Here is a 22,048-nt window from a genome sequence, read left to right on the forward strand (position 1 = left end):
AGCTCTATATCTCATTTTCTTTAGTGGCCTCTCAGGAATTTAGCTTTTGTTTTCTCATATTCCCCTTCCTAGAAGTAGGCCGAAGAACGTATGTAGGATTTGCTGAAACCTAGGTTTAGTCCAGAGGGGCAGAAAAGAAAACTGTCTGTTGTCAGCTAGTTCTGGCAGGGTCATTAAAACAAACAAAAAAACCCCCAAAACATTAAACCCTAAGAAAAACTGCTGTAATTGTAGTGGAAAGCATAGGTCTTAAGGATAATTCACAACAACTTGGACAATGGATGTCTTTCTAACCTAGGGTGAAGTCTTGCCTGAGGTTGTGAAAAGTGCATTCTGTTGTACCATAGGACCATTCAAAGACCTGATCCTGCTCTCTTACACATATTTGCAGAATGTTTTTTAAATAGTATTTGTTAAGTGCTGGGATAGATACAAGTTAATCCAGTTGGACACAGTCCATGCCCCATGTGGGGCTCACAGCCTTAATCACCATTTTACAGATGAGGTAACTGAGGCCCAAAGAAGTTACTTACTAAAGGTCACAGAGAAGACAAGTGGCAGAGCTGGGATTGGAACTCAGGTCCTTCTGTTATCCAGGCCTGTGCTCTATCCACAAGGACATGCTGCTTCTCATAGATACTGACTATGTGTGCTATTGTGGTTGTGGGGCTGGTGACGATTAGGATTATCAAGAAGGCAGTTGCCCAGAACTCAGCTCAGTGGCTATAATTGAACAGAGCAACTCCCATGAACTTTTCCATTTGTCAGGGCCTTTAGAGTAGTAGCAATAGTAATAGCAGCAGCATTTATTGAATGGCCTTTTAGTTGTGATGCATGCACTTTAACAAGTGCTTAGGAAGTACAGAAAAACAAAATGGCATGTTTCCTGCTGCCAAGGAGTTTACATTCTAATGAGGGAGACAAACATAAATAAATTACAAAATTGAAATACAAAATTATTGTAGTTGAAATACAAAATTGAGACCACCTATATACATAAGTGCTAAAGAGGGTGTAAAGTTCTTATTCAAGTTAGGACTGGATCCTAAAATATGAAATACATTCAACGAAGGAGAATGCTAATTTTCATTGAATAGTTTTTTTTTTTAAACCCAACATCAGCTCATAACTCCCTGTACTATCATTTGTCTCATGGGACACAAGACATCATTAGGTGCACTCGAAGGCTAAACCACGGCACCTCATTTAGATCACTGTCCGGGAACATCAATCAATTGTATTTGAGTGCTTAACAACAACAATAATAATAATAATAATAATAATAATAACTGTGGCCTTTGTTAAGCACTTACTACGTGCCAGGCACTGTACTAAGCGCTGGGGTGGATACAAGCAGATTGGGTTGGACAGAATCCTTGTCCCTCATGAGGCTCACAGTCTCAATCCTCATTTTACAGGTGAAGTAACTGAGGCACAGAGAAGTAAAGTGTCTTGCCCAAGGTCACCCAGCAGATAAGTGGCAGAGTTGGGATTAGAACCCATGACCTTCTGACCCCCAGGCCCGTGCTCTAGCCAGTAGGCCATATATACCCAAGCAGCACTGCACTAAGTGCTTGGGAGAGAACCACAGTGTTGGTAGACATGTTTCCTGACCATAACAAGCTATCAAGTCTGGCTTGAAAGATGTAGGGCTCACTGGCCCGACCAACACCTGATATGATTCTGTGACAACTCAGGCTAGGAATATGACAAAGGGTTTGAAAGATGGCATCCAAGTCATCAAGACATTGCAATGCCAAAGTCTGGTGGTTAAAAAAGTTGTGAGAACCTTGCAGTTCTATTGGAGTAAGGGACCCCAACTACAAGTACTGAGAGGAACAATGAATGGGTGCCTCCATACTAGGAAACCAACAGGCCTGAGATGAAGCACTTAGTACAGTGTTCTACACACAGTAAATGCTCAAGAAATTCGATTGAATGAATGAATGAATACCATGGCGGTTTTGGGGGGAGGGGGAAGAGAAGAGGAGGGAGGGCATGCATATAAAGGAAGAAGCCCCTCACTCTTTTGTTAGAACACAAAATAAAAAGGCCCTTTGTCATTCATGTTCCAAATCACCTTTAATTCAGATTTCAATTTCAGGTCAGTTTTGTTTACCTTAAGTGTTATACAAATAAGAATATTTCCTAATAGTAATAATAAGGGTAGAGGGGAAGGAGAGAGAAGAAGGGAGAGAGGTTGAGGTCAGAGAAAGGTCCAGCCTGACTGTCTACCACTGTGTTAATAAAGAAAAGACCCCCATCTGGAGAGGGGGAAGTTGTGGGGCAGATAGATGGGCCCTTGTAAATGGGGAAACAGTTTGGAGAGAAAGCTCAAATGGGGGCAGAGGGAGATTTGGGGGATTTGATAGCCAGGTGGAGCCAATACAGAGGGTTGACACATCTATCTTACCGCCAAGGAACCGAAGAGGATGTCAATTTAGAAAATTAATGTTGGAAGTGCCCAGTGTCAGAGTCCCGGGTCAAGGACTGCTTTGTTGGGTGAGCTGAAATGGGACAAAATGCAAGCAGGAAGAGCGGAACCAAGTTTTAAAGACACAATGAAGTACAGTCTCAAACAAGGCAGAGTGAAGCATCAGTCACGTATTAAGTCTTTTCAGCCTCACCTGCGCAAGATCTCACTCTCCACAGCAAACCCTTCAGATATAATAGGTAAATGCACTTATACCATCAATTCATGTACACTCCTAATAGTAAACTGGAATGCCACTACTTTTCTTTAATCGTATCCATTTTTCTTAGGAAGTTTTTTTTCATGTATCATTACTGCCACTGAAAAGTGCTTTGTTCTTAGAGATTGAAAGGTGAAGAAAAGAAGAAGAAGGGGGGAAATGGGTGTTTCAGAACAGTGACATTTCTGTTTCCAAGGCCCTTGGAGCAAGGTTAGAAAATGAAGCACCCAGGATGGGAAAAGAATTGCCCAAGAGACTGCAGGCAGCAAAGTCATTATTAAAATGAACAACAAGCATGAGCATGTCCCAAATCCTCAAACATATGCCTTGCCAGCAGTTCTCCTCTTGAGAGTTAAGTGCCCATGTGAAAAAAGAGTTTGAACCCCTGAGGTGGTAGCTTTCAGAAATCCTCAGCACTAGCTGTATTTGCTAAAAAAACAAAAAACAAAAACCCAAAACCCAAAAAACAACTGTCCAGACAGCGCCCTGCACACAGTAAGCACTCAATAAATAGGATTGAATGAAAAGAAAAAAAGGCAACAAATCATGTTCTGGGAGAAAGGAGAGAAAGGAAGGGGGAAGAGAAGCAGTGTAAACTAGAGGATAGAGCATGGGTCTGGGAATCAGAGGACCTGAATTCTAATTCCGGCTCTACCACTTATCTGCTGTGTGACCTTGAACAAGTTACTTCATTTCTTCCTCATCTGTAAAATGGGGATTAAATCCTATTCCCTCCTACTTAGAGCCATTTTGTAGGACAGAGCCTGTATCCAACAGGTTAGCTTGAATCTGCTCCAGCACTTGGTACAATCCATGGCACATAGCACTTAAGTACCTGCATATTAATAATAATTATTATTGTTATTAAGAGGAAATATTCTTATTTGTATAGCACTTAGGGCAAACAAAACTGACCTGAAATTGAAATCTGAATCAAAGCGGAGTTGGAACAGGGATGATAAAGGGCTTTTTTATTTTGTGTTCTAACAACTAATACTTGAAGGCAAAAATCCAGGAAGAGTCAAAATGGTATAGTGCTTTTTAGTGAGTCAACATTTTAATCACATGAAATTCTACTCAGGCTCTGTAGATATTACAGGAGGTAACTCATTTTTGCCCAGAAGACACTGGAGTGTCTTTTGTTAAAATCCTGCTTGGAATGAACTGGGAAGCATGTTGAATGAGCCACTTGGAGTGATGCATGCAGAGTAATTCCATTAGGCAGACAATACCAATTTCAATTAGAACACTTAGCTGGCCCTATAAACCCAGACATCTTCTGGAAACACTACTTTGGTTTTGCCAAAACAGTTCTAACTCCCCACTTCTCTCTGACCAGAACGTTCCTTCTTAGTCTCTTTGGCTGGTTTTTCACATCCCCTAAATTACGGGTTTTCCTCAAAACTCTAGTTCTGGGTCCCCTATTTTTATGACTTTACCTCCCTCCCTCACAGAACTCATCTGTTTCCATGACTTCAGCTACCACCCCTATGCAGATACCTTTTAATCCATCTCACTTTCTTGCATTTCCTCTTGCCTCCAAGAACATCTGCATATGGATGTCTTGCCAGCACTTGTCTAAAACTGATCTCTTCCTCTCTCCTCCCAAATCCACTTCTCCCCCTAACTTTCCCATCACAGTAAAACTTTCCCATCACAGTAAATAACCCCATCATCCTTCCTGTCCTTTATGCCTAGCTCAACTCTCACATTCAACTCAAGGCCCTACTGAGAGCTTCAAGGCCCTACTGAGAGCTCACCTACTCCAGGAGGCCTTCCCAGACTGAGCCCCTTCCTTCCTCTCCCCCTCCTCCCCCTCTCCATCCCCTATCTTACCTCCTTCCCTTCCCCACAGCAGCTGTATATATGTATATATGTTTGTACATATTTGTTACTCTATTTATTTATTTTACTTGTACATATCTATTCTATTTATTTTATTTTGTTAGTATGTTTGGTTTTGTTCTCTGTCTCCCCCTTTTAGACTGTGAGCCCACTGTTGGGTAGGGACTGTCTCTATCTGTTGCTAACTTGTACTTCCCAAGCGCTTAGTACAGTACTCTGCACACAGTAAGCGCTCAATAAATACGATTGATGATGATGATGATTCAATTTGTTACTAAACTCTGCCAGTATTTCTTCCACATTTCCCAGATCTGCCCCTTCCTCTCCAAGACATAACAATATCACAACTCCTCATTTAATTACTACTGCAGTGCTTTGCTTTGTTTAATCTTTTATTACAGTAATTCAATCATTTACATGGTCTATACTAGTGATAAGTGTTGGTAAAGTTATTTCATAGTGCTTTTCCCAAAGTTCTGGAATGAAACCTAATTTATAACCTGTAAATATTTGCAACATCCCAACCAAAATACAGTCATTCCAAAAAAAAAACAAACTACCACGTGTTCAAGGACCATAACCCAGTTGTATCACAGGGTATGCACAGGAGTACTCCATGTGGATGACAAGACCAGAAAGGTGGAGTTTAATCAGGGAATGTCTCTTGGAGGAGGTGGCTTTTTTTAGAAGGGTTTCAGGGTGGGAAATGATGGGATTTGGAGGATAAGGGAATAGTGACCCCCTCCAATCTGGCTTCCACCCCTTCACTCCACAGAAACTGCCCTCTTTAAAGTCACCAATGATCCTCATCTTGCCAAATGCAAAAGCCTATACTCCAACCTAATCCTTCTCGACCTCTCAGCTACCTTTCACACTTGACCATCCCTTTCCCCTGGAAAACATTACCCAACCTTGGCTTCACTGATACTGTTCTCTCCTGGTTCTCCTCCTATCTCTGTGGCTGCTCATTCTCAGTCTCTTTCGCGGGTTCCTCTTCTGCCTCCCACCCCCTAACTGTGGGGGTCCCTCAAGGCTCAGTTCTGTTCTATTCTCCATCTACACCCACTCCCTTTGAGAACTCATTTGCCCAAGAGCTTAGTACAGTGCTCTGCACATAGTAAGCATTCAAATGATTGATCGATGGCTTCACCTACCATCTCTATGTGGATGATTCCCAAATCTACATCTCCAACCCTGTCTTTCTCCTTCTCTGCACCCCCATCCTCCCAACTCTCTCATTCAATCCACATATAAATTAAGGGTAATTACTGATCACTTACTATGTGCAGAGTTCTGTACTAAGCACTTGGGAAAGTACAATACAACAGAGTTGGCAGAAACATTCCCTGCATATTCACTCTGTCACTAAATCCTGTCAGTTCTACCTTCACAACCACCACTAAAGCCTGCCCTTTCTGCTCCAAACTGCTATTCTGCTGATCTAAGCACTTACCCTATCCCTCCCTTGACTACCGCATCAGTCTCCTTGCTGACTTCCCTGCCTCCCATCTCTCCCCACTTCACTCTGATGCCCGGATCATTTTTTCCACAAAAATGTTCAGTCCATGTTTCCCCATTCCTCAAGAACCTCCAGTGGTTGCCCATTCACCTCCTCAAACAGAAACTTCTTATCGGCTTTAAAGCACTCAATCACCCGGCCCCCTCCTACCTTACCTCACTGATCTACTACAACAGCACACCCACTTTGCTCCTCTTACACCAACCTACTCGCTGAGACTGTGAGCCCGTTGTTGGGTAGGGACCGTCTCTATATGTTGTCGACTTGTACTTCCCAAGTGCTTAGTAAACTGCTCTGCACACAGCAAGTGCTCAATAAATGCGATTGAATGAATGAATCTATTCCACCATGGACCCCTTGTCCACATCCTGCCTCTTGCCTGGACTCACCCTTCACATCCGACAGATCATGGCTCACCCCTCCTTCAAAGCCCTATTGAAATCTCATCTCCGCCAAAAGGCCTTCCTCAGCTCAGCCCTCATTTCCCCTACTCCTCTCTTCTGCATCGCTCTTGCACTTCGACTTGTACCCTTTATCCGCCCCACCCTCAGTCCCTCAGCATTTATGTACATAGCTATAATTTACTGTCTCCCCTTCTGGATTGTGTGCTCCTTGTAGGCAGGGAATGCGTCTACAAATCCTCTTATATTGTACTCTCCCAAGTGCTTAATACAGTGCTCTGCACACAGTAAGAGCTCAATAAATATAATTGACTGATCTGCCCCTTCCACTCTATCCAAATTGCTACACTGATGCAAGCCCTAGACTACTGCATCAGCCCCCTCGTTGACCTCCCTGCCTCTAGTCTCTCCCCTCTCCAAGCCATTTCACTGCTGCCTGGATCATTTTTCAAAAAAATTGTTTTGTTCAAGTCTCCCGACTCTTCAAAAATCTACAATGGTTGCCTGTCCGGCTCTGCATCAAAACAGAAACTCCTTACCATGAACTTTAAGGCACGAAATCAGGTCTCCCCCTCCTACCGTACCTCGCTGATCTGTGCTCTATCTACATCTCACACTTGGCTCCTCTAACGCCAACCTACTAACTGTACCTCCAACTCTTCAACTGTACCTCCATTTCTTCTGTCTCGACACTGACCCCTCGCCCAGGTCCCCACTCTGGCCTAAAACTTCCTTCCCCTTCATATCTGACAGAACACCACTCTCCCCATTTTCAAAAGCCCACTAAAATAATATCTCCTCCAACATTTCCTAATTAACTCATTTTACCCTTCCCTTCTGCATCATCTATGCAGGTGGGTCTGTACCTCTTAAGCACTTGATACTCCACACAACCCCCCAGCCCTACATGCCTTATGAACATATACTCTGCCTATCTGTAATTTATTTGACTATCTGTCTGCCTCTCCTGCCACTAAAATGTAAGCTCTTTGAGGGTAGGAAATCATGCCCACCAACTCTATTGCAGTGTCTTCTCCCAAGTGCTTGGGAGAAGTAAACCTTCAGTAATTTTAACTGACTGATTGGAGGGACATCTGTCCAGAGGGAAAGATGTGGGAAGTGGGTGAGACAGGAGACTTGTAACTGAGGCAGAGTTGACGGTTATTTTGGGAGGAACAAAAAGAAAGAGTGCAAGTTGGGATGTAGCAGGAGAAGGGAGCAGATGTTAAGAGGATTAGCCAGTGGGCGGCCTTAAACGCAAAGAACATGAGTTTAATGCAGTAAGGAAATGGATCACTGGAGACTGGTGGCAGGGAGGGAGTGATGCATGCTGAGTGGCACTTTAAGAAGGTGATCTAAACAGCTCATCCTGTTTAAAACGAAGAGGGTGACCCTCCAGTGGGGAGACAAGGCAAGAAGATTTTCATAGTAATGCAGCCTGGAGATCATGAGCGTTTGAAACAAGGTGGTGACTGAAAGGGTGAAGGGGAAGGGGGCAGATCTGTGAATTAAAGGAAAACCAATAGGATTTATAGAGGAGTCAAAGAGGACACCTAACCTGTGGGCTTCTGTGACAAGGAAGATGGTGGTGATGTTGACGCTTTTTCGGTCACACACGTGACCTAATTCACCCGTAGGTGAATTTCAGTCAGTGATATCTCCTACAGAAAACCTTCACAACACCAAAGCTATCCTTAGATGGGACAGACAGTTTGTGTTGGTGGGAATGAGGCTTTAGGATGATGGAAAAAGCCACATTCCTCCCAATACTGTGTTCCAAGCAATGTTGCAAAACACAAAAATTACCAATTGGAAAATGCGGTCTTGCCCTTTTCTTATTCATTTAATTTATTCTACTATATTTATTGAGCACTTACTGTGTGCAGAGCACTGTACAAAGCACTAGGGAAAGTACAATACAGCAATAGAGAGACAATCCCTGCCCACAATGAGCTCACGGTCTAGAGTCTCCACCTCTCCTAATAGGAATGAAAAGAAAATGAGACTACTTTAACATACACAACTGGGCTATAAAATTTTGAGAGTGAACTGGTATGACTGGGCAAGCTGAATCACTTCTGTTCCTAGGAAAAAGTGAGGCAACACTATGAAACCAGACAAGAGCAACTAACAAGTCAGAATTCAGATGCAGCTAGATTGTGAAATATCCACCTCCACAACGTTAATGTCAACCTAAAATAATAAAGATCAGCGATTACACTGAAAAAAACCCATGTAAATAATTTTCTTATCAGTCTGCATGGCAATGATGAAATGCAGGATTTTTAAAGTGTAACTTCCTTGTGAGTGGGGAAATATGTCACTTTATTCTGTACTTCCCAAGAACCTTGTATCTGCACCAAATGATTTCTCAAAAAATACCATTGCTGTGGCTACTACTACTATTTCAGAATGTCAGAAGAAAAACAGAAAGAAACAAACAAAATTTTTTTCTGAAAAGAAAGAATTTAGGGAGAACAAATTCAGGCAATTGTTCAGTGTTGTCCTTCTGATTACTCTTCCAATTTCTTGCCTTTTTTTTCTTTGCCAAATTGCCTTAACAAGCTGCTTTTACCAATTGTTCATGATTAAGTGGGAGTGTGAAGAAATGCCAAGCAGTTTTGATAGCCAAGGCTCAGTCTGAAATCAAAGATATTTCAGCCTTAGTAATAGAAGCCATAAAGTTCTACTTGAGAATGACAATTTCCACCCCCGCCTCTCCCCCCAAATCTGAGTTTGCCATGTTTCACACATGAACATATATCACAGAAACACTAAAGTATACTAATCTCTTTTAAAATTACAATTTTAATCTAATTAGTACTTCAGATTTCTAGTAAGATCTCTCAAACATCTTTTGTGCAATATCTTGTTCTTGCTCCTAATTTTCTTTCCCTAATCAAAGATTTCAGAACACATACCCTTTATACACAAATAAAATAACTTCCTAAACCATGCCAAATCCCTCTCTGTGTAACTTTCTCATGTTCTCTTTCTATGGCAAAAGGTGGATAGAATCTCACCACTTCAGATTTAACACAAAACAAGAATCTCAATGTGTCAAGCCCCTAATGATTTCAGTTTAAAAATCAGCTTTATACAATTATTCAAGGGGAGGGAAGAGAAGTCAGGGAAAAGAAACAAAAACCTGAGGCTACGTTGGTTTCTTTAAATTAAGAACATAACAAAGGTGTTTGCTAAATTGAAAAAGTACAACGGCACATCAGACTCTCCATTCTTTTCCTGTTCTTGGTTTTTCCACTAGACAGTTTATAGGCTTCCTAACACAGGTGATGTAATAATGAAAACAGTTTTTCTGTCACCTGGTGAAACCTCTGCCTCCTCTTCTACCCAATTATGGATGAGAATGGGTGGTCAAATGTGTCCAGTGGGTGACCAGGCTCTCAATGAATGATGGTAAAGGGATGGTCAATCTGCCACGTGAAATATGGATGTTGTTTCACTATCTGAAGACCTGCTTTGGTACAGCATGTTCTGAGAAACTGCTTTACCACTCCATATCACGTATTTTTGGTTACCCTGTGACCGGATCCTGAGAAAAGATGATTTCTCACAGACTTCCCTACTTTGCACCAATTCACACATGGACATGAAATTAACACGTCAGGCGGCCAGTGACAGGAAGCTGACTTGTAATTTTTTTCAAGCCTGTAAGCTTTTTTAACTGTTTCATTTAAGACCCAAGGTAATATGGTAGTTACGGTAAAAAATCAATGCACGGCTGCTCATTTCATTTAAACGAGTGTTTTTTAAGCATGCTTTGGTTCCACGCTAGCATTTTCTCTTTGTTTTAAAGGAGCATACTTTTCAAAATAAAAACTCACCTCCCAAACTTAGTCAGGCCTCTAGCACTACCTTAAATGACATCCGGTTACAGGTAAATAATGCAACAGTATGTGGGAGTGATAATTATACCTTCAATACCCCGGCTTGGCATTTAATACCTGGGACTACTTACTCTTGTCCTCATGTTTTGATTATTTCACCTCCTTGCTGTCTAATTTGAGGAATCCCATATGCAGTAGTATGAAGTGATGAAATGGGACAAGATGGTAACTTTGGGCAATATATTTCATAGTGCCTCAGTTTTCCTTAGAAAATGGAAATTAGACCACCAGTCCTCCTGTGGTAGACTATAAGACAATGTCAGTTAATGAGATCTGAGCTCCTTGGAAAAACGTGACAACAATAATAAATCCACACAGAAAATGTGGGTGCCTATTGCATTCAGTGTAATCTGTAGATTCTAGACTCCCAGGTTAGGGCTTTGACGAACTTCCGGTTACAAAATGCTGGTCAGACTATACCATCAGGTGTTCACGCTCAAGTTTAGTATGACTCATTCTGATCTGTTTATACTTGCTCAGAACTTCTTGAAATTAGTTCCTTTAGAAATGAAAATGCCCATATGGAAAAAAAAGACACAAACACACAAACCCGCCCACCCATCACTGAATTGTTGTGGGTTTTTTTGTACTTCTTTCTGATTAACAGGGACTCAACCCTGGATCCTCAACCAAAGATTACTATACAAATTCCACTGGCACAAGGTCCAAGACAAGATTACAGCTCTCGGAACACATTTGGCAAAGTCTTCTCCAAAATGCCATATAGCAGGAAAATGATGGAATTAAACAGCTAACCCTAAGCTTGTGCCTTATTTGCAATGACAACTGTTACAGGGAAACTCATTCGTGTACTGTCAGTTAAAAAGCATGATAATAACAATGGTATTTGTTATGCACTTATAATATGCTAAGCACTGTACTAAGCACTGGGGTAGATACAAGATGAACACATTGGACATAGTTCCCGTCCCACATGAGACACAGTCCCTGTCCCAGATGGGGCTCACACTCTAAGTGGGAGGAAGAACAGTTAATAGATCCCCATTTTACAGATGAGGAAATGGAGGCACAGAGAAGTTAAGAACTTGTACAAGGTCGCCCGACAGACAAGTGGCAGAGCCAGGATTAGAACCCAGGTCCTCCAAATCCCAGGCCTGTGGTCTTTCTACTAGGCCAGGATGCTTCTTAACAATCTTGCTTACAATTAAGGGGGAGCATTAGCCACTTTCCCTCTGTTCCTGAAATAGTAGAAAAGTTAAATACAGGGAGGCCAGACAACATCAGAGGAAAAAAAAAAGGGAGCCTGCATTTGGATGCTTAAGAGAGAATACATGCATGCATCCTTGAAAGCATGGGTATGTGTGTATAGTGCTAACCTCCCTGTGTCACGATCTCACCTGTCTCACCTCTGACCCCTAGTCCACATCCAGCCTCTGGCCTGGAATGCCCTCCCTCCTCAAATCCAACAGACAATTATTCTCCCCACCTTCAATGCCTTATTGAAGGTACATCTTCTCCCCTCCAAGAGGCTTTCCCAGACTAAGCCCCACTTTTCCTCATCTCCCACTCCCTTCTGCCTCACCTTGACTTGCTCCCTTTGCTCTTCCCCACTCCCAGCCCCCCAGTACCTATCACTTTATTTGTATTGATGTCTATCTCCGCCCCTCTAGACTGTCAGCTCATTGTGGGGAAGGAACATTGCAGTTTATTGTTGTGTTTTACTTTCCCAAGCACTTAGTACAGTGCTCTGTACACCATAAGCCTTCAATAAATACGTCTGAATGAATGAATGTGTGAATGCTCCTGTGGACAAGTCTTTGTATGTGTACACATGCTGGGTGTGAAGGTGAATATGGGTGTGCACATATGCTACTGCAATTCTCTTTCTCCAAGATTCAGAAATTCAAAGATGTTCTGGGGCCATGCACCCAGCCACAATGGAAGTTGCTCCCTTTGGAATCAATCAATCATATTTATTGAGTGCTTACTGCATGCACAGCACTGTGTTAAGCACTTGGGCGAGTACACTATAACAATGTAAAAGTTGGTAGACATGTTCCCTGCCCACAGTGGATGTAGTCCCCGAAGGAAATTAATGAGACACAACAGACTTAAGCAACCAGAATCGCCTCTGCTACCGCAATGGTGCCTGAAAGGTAGTTGTAATCAATTCAGCATAGTGAAGACCTTCTGCTTAGTGTTCATGTGAGCCACATAAATCAGGCAGGTCCTTCCTCAAGCTACTTGCATTCCAGCAACACCAAACTTTCACAAATTATACTCTGTAGCAAGCAAGCATGTGTCAGGGCAGTCAAAAATGCCTGAGCCTCAAATAAATTGGCCTAAATTACTGAAGGGGTTGAAACTTGGAGCATTGCATGGCTTTGGGTAACAGTATGCATTCACAACTGGCCTTAAAGAACCTGTTCCTAGGGCTTGAAGGGACCTGTTCTTCATAAATAATTGTGGTATTTGTTAAGCACTTACTATGCACCAAGCACTCTACTAAGCGCTGGGGTGGTTACAAGATAATCAGGTCCAACAGTCCTTGTCCCACATGGAGCTCGCAGCCGAAGAGGAAGAGTCTCCTCTCTTCACGGAGGAGCGTCCATCTCTTGTCTGCCCCCCATAAAGATCTACAGTTGTGTTCCCTTTCCCCTGGTCTTCCACCTCCCCTCAGCAAGAAATGCACAGTCCTGGGAGTCAGAAGGTCATGGGTTCTTATCCTGGCTCTGCCACTTGTATGCTGTGTGATCTTAGGCAAGTCACCCAACTTCTCTGTGCCTCAGTTACCTCATCTGTAAAATGGGGATTGAGACTATGAGCCCCCCCGTGGGACAGGAACTGTGTCCAACCCGATTTGCTTGTAACCACCCCAGTGCTTGGAACATAGTAAACGCTTAAACAAAAACCACAATTATTACTTTGCTGTATTGTACTTTCCCAAGCGCTTAGTACAGTGCTCTGCAAACAGTAAGTGCTCAATAAATACGATTCAATGAATGACTGCAGAGGTCTGAGGCTTTTACATTTCTCAAGTCTATGCTAAGAGCATGTAGAATGGAAGTTTGGGCAAAGCTCTACCTTCTTTCCCCCATCCCACCCACCATGGCTTCTCACATTTCACTAGGGGAGGAAAAAGAGCCGGTGGGGAGTGGGAGTGAACACAGAATCCGACCCTCCCCGGGGGAGGCCATTGATTCACAATACAGTGAAATTGTTTTACAAGGTTTGCCAGGGAACCAAGGTTTTACAAGCTTTTCCAGTCAAAGTACCTAATCTTTGCCCAGGTTCAAGTATGCATTTATTTTCTCTAATTTAGATTTCCTTTTCTCAAATCCATTTCTCTTTTTGCCCTCTCTAGCAATTGCTGTCCTTTCCAAGTCCTCTGTCACACTCTCGTCCTCTTTTTCACCCTTCTGTGTACTAGTTGTGTGTGTCTCCTGGAGTCAAGTCTCGATTCCTGCTTCTGAATTTAAACATGATTCTATGGTTCTCTACATGCAAGTAGTTCCTTCATAAATATGGGAGGGGGTCATGTATAGAGGCATATAAATATGCACATCCATGCATTATATATGGGAGGGAAATATGGATATATGTATGTGAGGTGAGTAGGTTGGGGAACTGTGACTCTGAAGTGTGGGGGGGAGAGAAGATGTATATAGGTGGGAGTAGGGATGATGTATGTCTGTGGTTTTCTATCTCTAGGTTGCTGAGCAAGAGGGGAAAATCTTCCCTTTCTTGGAAAGGAGGGGAGGCAGCTGGGTGAGAAGTAGCATGGCCTAGTGGAAAGAGTATGGACCTGGAAGTCAGAGCACCTGGGTTTCATCCCAGCTCTGCCAAATGCTTGGGCAAGTCACTTAACTTCTCCGTGCCTCAGTTTCCTCAACTGCAAAATGGGGATCCAATACCTATTCTCCCTCCTAGACTGTGAACCCCATGTGGGACAGGGACTGTGTCCAACCTGCTTAATTTGTATCTACCCCAGTGCTTAGAACAGTGCTTGACACATAAGTACTTAAATACCATAAAAAGATGGGGTGGGAGGAGGGATAGAAGGAGAGAGAAAAAAACAAGATCAGAAGCAAGAGACAAACACATCTAGGAGCAAAAGAGTGAAAGTAAAGAAACAAAAAACCAAAGACAAAACCGAACACACATACAGAAGCACTCACCCAGCCGCCCTTTCCATATAATTGTTTAGACAGGTGACTACAGCCCAAAGTAGCTGCTGGTTCGAAAGGCAAGCAGCATCCAGCAGGGACTGAAGGGTGGGTGAGGGAAGGAAGGCTGGTGAGTCTCCCTAATCCCCTTCAATATTCATCCTGCTGGCCTGCTCTTGTGGGAGGTGGGACTGAGCTGTGGGGGCAGCTGGATGGGAGATTGGGAAAGGGAAGATTGACACCACCCACTCCTCGATTCATTTTGGTCCTGACCCTACTTCTCTGGGGCCCAGGGCTCCAACCAGCAAGAGGGTAGAATGCCGTGCCCTCTGTGCCCCAAGCCTCTTAGATAATAATGCTGCCTAAGCCACTCATTAAATGTGGTGAAGTAACAATTGCCACAAAAATACAAATTGTCAATTCTATGGTGCTTCCAGTGACAACGTATGGATCCAAAAGCTGGACAGTGAAAAAACAGGACAGAAAAAGCATCATTTTGAAATGTGGTGCTGGAGAAGGCTTTTGTGAAAACCATGGACTGCCCGAAAAACAAACAAATGGATTTTGGAGCAAATTAAACCAAAGTGGCCTTTAGAAGGCCAAAAAACTCGACTAGATTAGCATATTTGAACCCATAATCAGGAGGGATAATTCTCTGGAGAAGACACTAATGCTAGGAAACGTCCAGGGAAAATGAGAGAGAGGCAGACCAGCAGCTAGATGGATAGAGACCATAACAACGATAACGGAAGAACCGTTAGAAAGGTTACGGACTATGGCAGAAGACAGTCGCTCTGAATCGGAAAGACTTGGTGCTTGATAATAAGACTGTCTCCGATCAATGGTATTCACTGAGCGCTCACTGTGTGCAAAGCACTGTACTAAGTGTTTGGGAGAGTACGATACAGAATGGGTAGACACATGAGCCCACAATGAGCTCACAGTCTAGAGAACTCTAAGACAACAACAACTTTGATTCTATGTAGACAGGAGAGCTTGACAAACTTTTCAATGTACGTATTCAGAATTCATTTGAACAGCTGAGTAAGGGACCACAGACCAAATGAGATGAGGGGGATTGAGGTTTGCCCAGGTTGAAATCTTCAGTCCCAAACCAAACTAGTCTTGACCCAAAGATCCATTTTGAATGCAGCATCCGGGCCCAGCCCAATGCTCCAATCGCTTTTCCAGCCAGGCTCAACTTCCCTCACTCACTTAATCCCCTCAACCAAAACCTGGCCCTTGAGTTTGGGCTCAGTCCTCCACCACAGCTCTTGCCCAGGCCCAGAGCAGTTCAGAGAATCCACCGGTCCCAAGCCTGAGAGCAGGGCAAAAGAAAAGTCGGGAAGGTTAGAGCTGGGCTAGGGTAAGGTGTGTCTTACCCTAACGTTCCCCCGCCCCCTCCCCCCCCCACCACACTCCAGTTCAGACCTGAACACCATGATTCTGTTACTCTGCTTTGACCAGATCAAGGGGCTCTGAATCTTTGGCTTTTCAAGTCACTGACAGAAGCCAATGAAAGTGGAGTGTTTCTCTGTCCCTCCCATCTTATCATTAGGGTGGGCTGACATCCTCAAAGACCCAAGGAAATATGAAATAAAGACTACATGATCTTCGCTGTCTGAAACTGGCCCAAGCCTGGGTCATTCATTCATTCATTCAATCGTATTTATTGAGCGCTTACTGTGTGCAGAGCACTGTACTAAGCGCTTGGGAAGTACAAGTTGGCAACATATAGAGATGGTCCCTACCCAACAGTGGGCTCACAGTCTAGAAGAATCAATTTCTTGAAGGGTCAATTTTTATTACTTGACTTGAGCTTGGCTGGCAGGCCTGTAAACCTCTTGAGGATGGAGGGTTATCTCATGGCTTTGTTTAAGCTTAAAGTACTCTAGCTCAATGGTAAAATGTACTGGGCTTTCTCTTCACACAAATCAAGGTGCTTTTCAATAGTCAGAGAAATGACGCCTATGTATCGGGAGAGGTGAAACAGAAACTAAAATGTACCCAGTAGAGTGTGGAGTCAGCAAGAAAAGGTCTAGACCATAATGAGTAAAGTCAAACAGGAATACTACCTAAACTTGGCTATGGACTTCTAAAATAAATGCCTCAGAGAATTAAAAGGGTGGTCAAATCATATCACAGCGATTCCTGGGAGAACCCTTCTTGACAGTTAGTTGGAGATGTGGACCCAAAATAAAGATGAGAACCTGTTGGGTCTGCAGGTTGTGAACTATTTACAAGATGCCCACATCCAGGTAGGAGTATTATCAACTGCAAAAGTAGCACTGGGCAACACACACACACACACACAAACACACACAAATCAATGCTTTGTTTGTGCAGTCAACCTGCTCAGTACTTAGCTTTCTTATCTTTTCCCATTAGCACCAGTGAAATAACCAAAAGCAAACCAGACTTCAACCAAGAGGAGCAGTGTGGCCTAATGGAAAAAGCACAGGCCTGGGAGTCAGAGGATCTGGGGTCTAATCCCGGCTCTGCCACTTGTCTGCTGGTGTGATCTTGGGCAAGTCATTTCACTTCTTTGGGCCTCAGCTTCTCCATCTGCAAGATGGGTGTTCAATACCTGTTTTCCCGCCCACTGTGGGACAGGGACTGCATTTGACCTGAATATACTGCATCTACCCCAGTGATTAGAACAGTGCTTGATGGAGAGTAAGTGCTTAAATACCACAATTATTATTAAACTTTTTACTGGAACTTTAAAAACAATAAGTAAGTAATAGCCCATAAAACTGGGTAACTGGCCAATAATCCTGTTTCAACAGTAAAACTGATTGCTGCAGAGAGGACATACTGACCGTTCCGCACTAGGGAATGGATCTGCAAAAGTGTGAACAGTTAGACCATATACAGTGTCTTCTACTGCTCTCAAAATCTCCCACAAGTGGTCAAACAACTGGCCTTTTATTTACATGTCCTTGCTTATAAACACCTTCAGGCTCTCACAGACAAATGCATTTGATCTCAGAGTTGCTCTAATTGGAATCCACATGAAACTTCCCTAAAACAGAAAAAAATGATCTTTACAGTTTAAAAACAGCTTCTCAGTCCAAACTATGCCTACAAGCAGATAATGTGGAATTTTCAGGAAACTCCATGTTAGTCCAAGCAGTTGAAATGTACAATATAAGCAGTTAATATGTGAAAATTAGGTCTTCCTACATTACAGCATCGATCAGAAAATCATCATACAGAAAATACATCATACATCATACAGAAAATCAATATTATATGGATATACTAAGTTAATTTAGGAAATCAATTTGATAACCAGTAAATCGGTGTGAAAACAGCAGAGATGTCATGCAATAGTAATGATTTAAAGAAAACTCAATCTGTTCTTTGTTTACTAATTTGCATGCTAACCTTCCTGCTAAAATAGTGGGGATTCTTAAATTGTCAAACTGAATTCCCTCCCCCATCCCCAAATAGTTATCTGGACCTATTTTAAAAGCTGCTTACTTAACATCAGGAAGTAAATCTTTCAAACTGTAGGAATTTAAGGACACTTCAATGTCTCAGTCAGCAGGCGACTAATTTTCATGTAAAGAATCTCTAAAAGTGATTTCTTACAGATTCATTTTTTCAAAATTACAGCATCCAAAGACTTCCTTCTTAATACGATAAAAATCCAGCCTCTTCAGCAAGATAGCTAAATTTAACAACTAAGTTCCACTTCACTACTTCAAATGGATCAGATGGTTCTTCATGCTTTGAAAAGTATATAAATATTACGACATTAACAGAGGAAGTTGAGTAACTACCAGTAACCTTGGCCGTACTTTGATAAAGTTACAAATTGCATCTTCCCAACTAATAAAAACTCTTCCTTGAAAAACAGCATTCTTCAAAATCTGATTTTAGAAATAAGGAACTACCTGTTTCAAAACCTGTCCCTTAGAAGGCAGCCAGTTTGGGTCGTTGTTTTTTTTTTTTAAAAGACTGATGAGGACTGATTATATTACAGATTTTGTGTCGTTCAAGGAACACCTTTTCCTCCACTTTTGCCCAATCCCCTTTATGAGTGACTTCTCTATAAAACTGACGTAAACGGGATTCGAGTTCCAATTTCAACCGGACTCGAATAACGGAACAACTCTGAATTTCACACTTTACAGGGTGGACTTCTCTTCCAAGATTCGGCTTTTACTGCGTGCTTCATGTAAATAGCCATAGTTAAAGTATTATTACTTCACCAGGGTCAACGGTCACACGGTTCTTTCTGAACTAAATAAAACTTCTACTTGATCGGCTTGAAGATGCGGCTAGTACCCTCAATTTTCCGAGGAAGGAGCAAACTGCTAACTTTCCTTGGGTGGATACGGGAAAAACAAAAACAACGACAACGATAATAACAACATCATCCAGCCAAGGGCTCCGTAGTAGCTGCTACCCTTATCAGGGTCGACCAAAGAAGAGCGTTTTCCCGGTTCCTTGAGCCCGAGGTCAAAGCGGAGGGAGAAGAAAGCACAGAGATGGATTGGGGGCAACTCCGGCCAAAATGATCTAGGCTTTTTATTTAAAAAAAAACAACAACAAAAAATCAACAAAATAACAGCAGAGACTGTTGGGCGGGGGAGAGAACCCGAAAAGGGCAGGGGGGGAGGTGGCTTGGGAGAAGCACGAGGGAAACTGATGCGCTCGGCCCAACTAAGTTGTCAGAAACGACCCCCACTAAGGGGCGCCGGGGACACCCCCCCATCTTCACATTTTCCGCTTGTGGTGGTGGAGGGGGATTAGGTCCTTCACCTGCTCCCCCCACCCCCAGCTTCTAATGAAATTACCCCCGGGCCTGGAGCTCCACTTGGGCTCCAGAGGAGGGGGTCCGGGGCAAGGGAGGAAAGTGAATCTTACCCAGCAACGGGGAGGGGTCGGGGCAATCCGCTGGTGTCGAGTCCCGCGTTTGGCTCTCCGGCTCCGCTCCCTCGGTCGCCAACTTGAGGGGCTTCTCCGTGGCCGGCTGCCCCGCCCGCCGCTGCCCGGCGGTGGCCGCCGCCGCCCCCTCCGCCGCGCCCCGCAGGTCTTGGCTCTGCTGGTTCTCGGAGAAGAGCTGCAGGACGCCGAAGTCTCGGCCGGACAAGTAGTAGACCAAGGTGATGGTAAGGTGCAGGGCGCAGAAGACCACGAGCAGCCGGCAAGCCTTCTGGAGGAACGTGCCGGGCATGGCCACGCCGCCGAGCAGTGGCTCCTTCATCTTCGCCCCCGGACGGAGGCGGAGGCGCAGCCCCAAGGCCGGCGGCCGCTCGCAGCGAGGGGCTCGAGCTCTCTGCGTGGGAGGAGTGTGTTTCTCGGCAGGGGGGCGGGGAGGGGAAGAGGAGGAGCGGCAGCAGCAGCAGCAGCAGCCAGCTCCGGGAGGGCGGGGGGAGCGGACTGGGCGGGCCTCCTCTCTCCCCCTCTTCCCTCCCCCACCCCCCTTTCCTCCTGCAAAGATCAGGAAGACCGGGAAAGCGATACACCGTCCCTCTCCCCCTCCCAGAGACCTCCAGGATCTGGCCGTGTTGTTTCTCCCAAGTTGCCCCTGCTCTCCGCGCCTTCGGGGGCCCTCCCGCGCCAGGAGAAGCAGCGGCCGCTACCCGAGCCCGACCACTTCTCCCCCTGGCCCCCCCTTTTGGATCCGAGGCGGGACGTGAGAAGCGAGGGAGGATCGGGAGCAACTGCTCCTGCCGTTTATTCCTACTCCCGATCGATCGGTACTTACTGAGCGCTTACTGTGCGCTGGGCACTGTACTAAGCGCTGGGGAGGGGACACTTAACAACACGTTCCCTGCCCACGACGAACTCGGCCAGCTCTAAGCCATCCTCCTTTTTTTTTTTTCTCTTGCGACTTCTCAAAGCAGCACTGTACGCCTCTGCTGCGGGTCAAAGACACCAGCCCCGAGAATGCCGCTTCCTTCCTCTCCGAAAACCGGGGCGGGGTGTATAGTTTGGGTCTTCAAAATAATAAAAAGGGGGGCCCCTTTCAAGACAGGAAGCAGTCATCTTGTATACTTTGCTTAGTCTTCGGGGGTTTTCCCTCCGTGTCGCCCCTCCACCCATGTACTAGTTAAAGGAAACCTAGTGCCCCTCCCACCCTTATTTCTGGTTCTTCAGTTAGCTCGTTGTGGGCAGGAATGTGTCTGTTGTTATATATAGCGATTAGTACAGTGCTTTGCACATAGCAAGCGCTCAATAAATACGTATAATAATGATGGTATTTGTTAAGCACTTACTATGTGCAAAGCACTGTTCTAAGCGCTGGTAGGATACAAGGTGACCAGGTTGTCCCACATGGGGCTCACGATCTGAATCCCCATTTTACAGATGAGGTTACTGAGGCACAGAGAAGTTAAGTGACTTGTCCAAAGTCACAGCTGAAAAGTGGCGGAGCTGCGATTAGAACCCATGACCTCTGGCTCCCAAGCCCTTGCTCTTTCCAGTGAGCTTCTGTTTGCTTACCTCCTTCGTGCGAGTTTCCTGCCTCAGGTTTAGCTAAAGAGGCTGCGGATCCCCCAAATCCTTCAACTCAAACGGGAGGTCGCGGCTGCTAGATTGGGAGAAACAGCAGATCCTCTTAACTTCCTCTTTTGAGAGTTTGGCCTCGGCGGGATGATGGGGATACTTGCGGGGCATTTGTGAGGGATAATGGGGGAGAAATTGAGGAACCGTTCCCCCCTAACTCCCATCTCCTAACGGCATCTCTCCCTCCCACTTCCCCCAATTCTCCCTCCCACTCCCTTGTTCCAGAGCTTGGGTCCTGTAAACTACCGTTTCTTAGATCATTGAAAAACCTCCAAACAATTCCTGTTGCCCGGACAGGTAAAGACAAACCAAAAGAGGCCCTGTAATTGCCGGGGAGCCAGCGCCAGCGCGGGGTTCAGTGGTGAATTGCCTTCCCTGAGGCACTACAGCTTCAGATGAGCTTCCATTCCACACCCGCCTCCCCACCAAGGCCTCAACACAATAGCACAAGGAAGGTTGCCATGGGAACCAAAGAAGCCCCACCCTGGGAGAGCGAAGTTGTCCAAAATAAGATAATAATAGTAAAAATGATAATAATAACCCCAGGAACTGCAAGGCGCTCATCTCTAACCTTTTGAATTTAGGTGATCCTGAAAGGGGTTGGAATAAAATGAAACTCTAGGTAGCTTATCACCTAGCGGGCCTCCTGACAAATTTCAAGACTCCCTCTTCTGAGTTTTTTGGAGAAAGGACAGGATGAAGGAATTTTTCTTTGGCTCTTCACTATGGGTACAGATATGCTCCATAACCATCACCGTTCAAATTCTGAATTCTTTCTCGGTTCAACTCTTCCCCCTCCAGAGAATAAACAAAGTGGCTCTGGAATACAGCTTATCAAAAGCAAGAAACAGGGAAGCGAGGTAAGGAGGAATGAAAACCTCATTGTGGGCAGGGATTGTGTCCATCACATCTTTTGTGTTGTACTCTTCCAAGTGCCTGGTACAGCTATCTGCACACAGTAAGTGCTCAATAAATACCATTGATTGATTGGAAAATTGCTTGGAAACAGGAATTCAGGCAAATCAGTGGTTTT

General features: G+C 44.4%; 1 protein-coding gene across 1 annotated transcript in view; it reads right to left on the minus strand.

The window, feature by feature from the left end:
• Positions 1-21,394, minus strand: part of B4GALT1 (beta-1,4-galactosyltransferase 1) — a 71,211-nt gene extending 49,817 nt beyond the window's left edge. The window contains exons 1-3 of the mRNA XM_038769497.1: positions 21,262-21,394; positions 20,953-21,040; positions 19,372-19,783 (exon numbers count right to left, since the gene is read on the minus strand). Coding sequence (XP_038625425.1) covers positions 19,372-19,711 — 340 coding nt within the window. The 5' untranslated portion in view covers positions 19,712-19,783; positions 20,953-21,040; positions 21,262-21,394. The remainder of the gene's footprint in view (positions 1-19,371; positions 19,784-20,952; positions 21,041-21,261) is intronic.
• Between the last annotated feature and the right edge of the window lie 654 nt (positions 21,395-22,048).

Source organism: Tachyglossus aculeatus, chromosome X4, assembly GCF_015852505.1.
Source record: "Tachyglossus aculeatus isolate mTacAcu1 chromosome X4, mTacAcu1.pri, whole genome shotgun sequence".
Classification (NCBI taxonomy): Eukaryota; Metazoa; Chordata; class Mammalia; order Monotremata; family Tachyglossidae; genus Tachyglossus; species Tachyglossus aculeatus.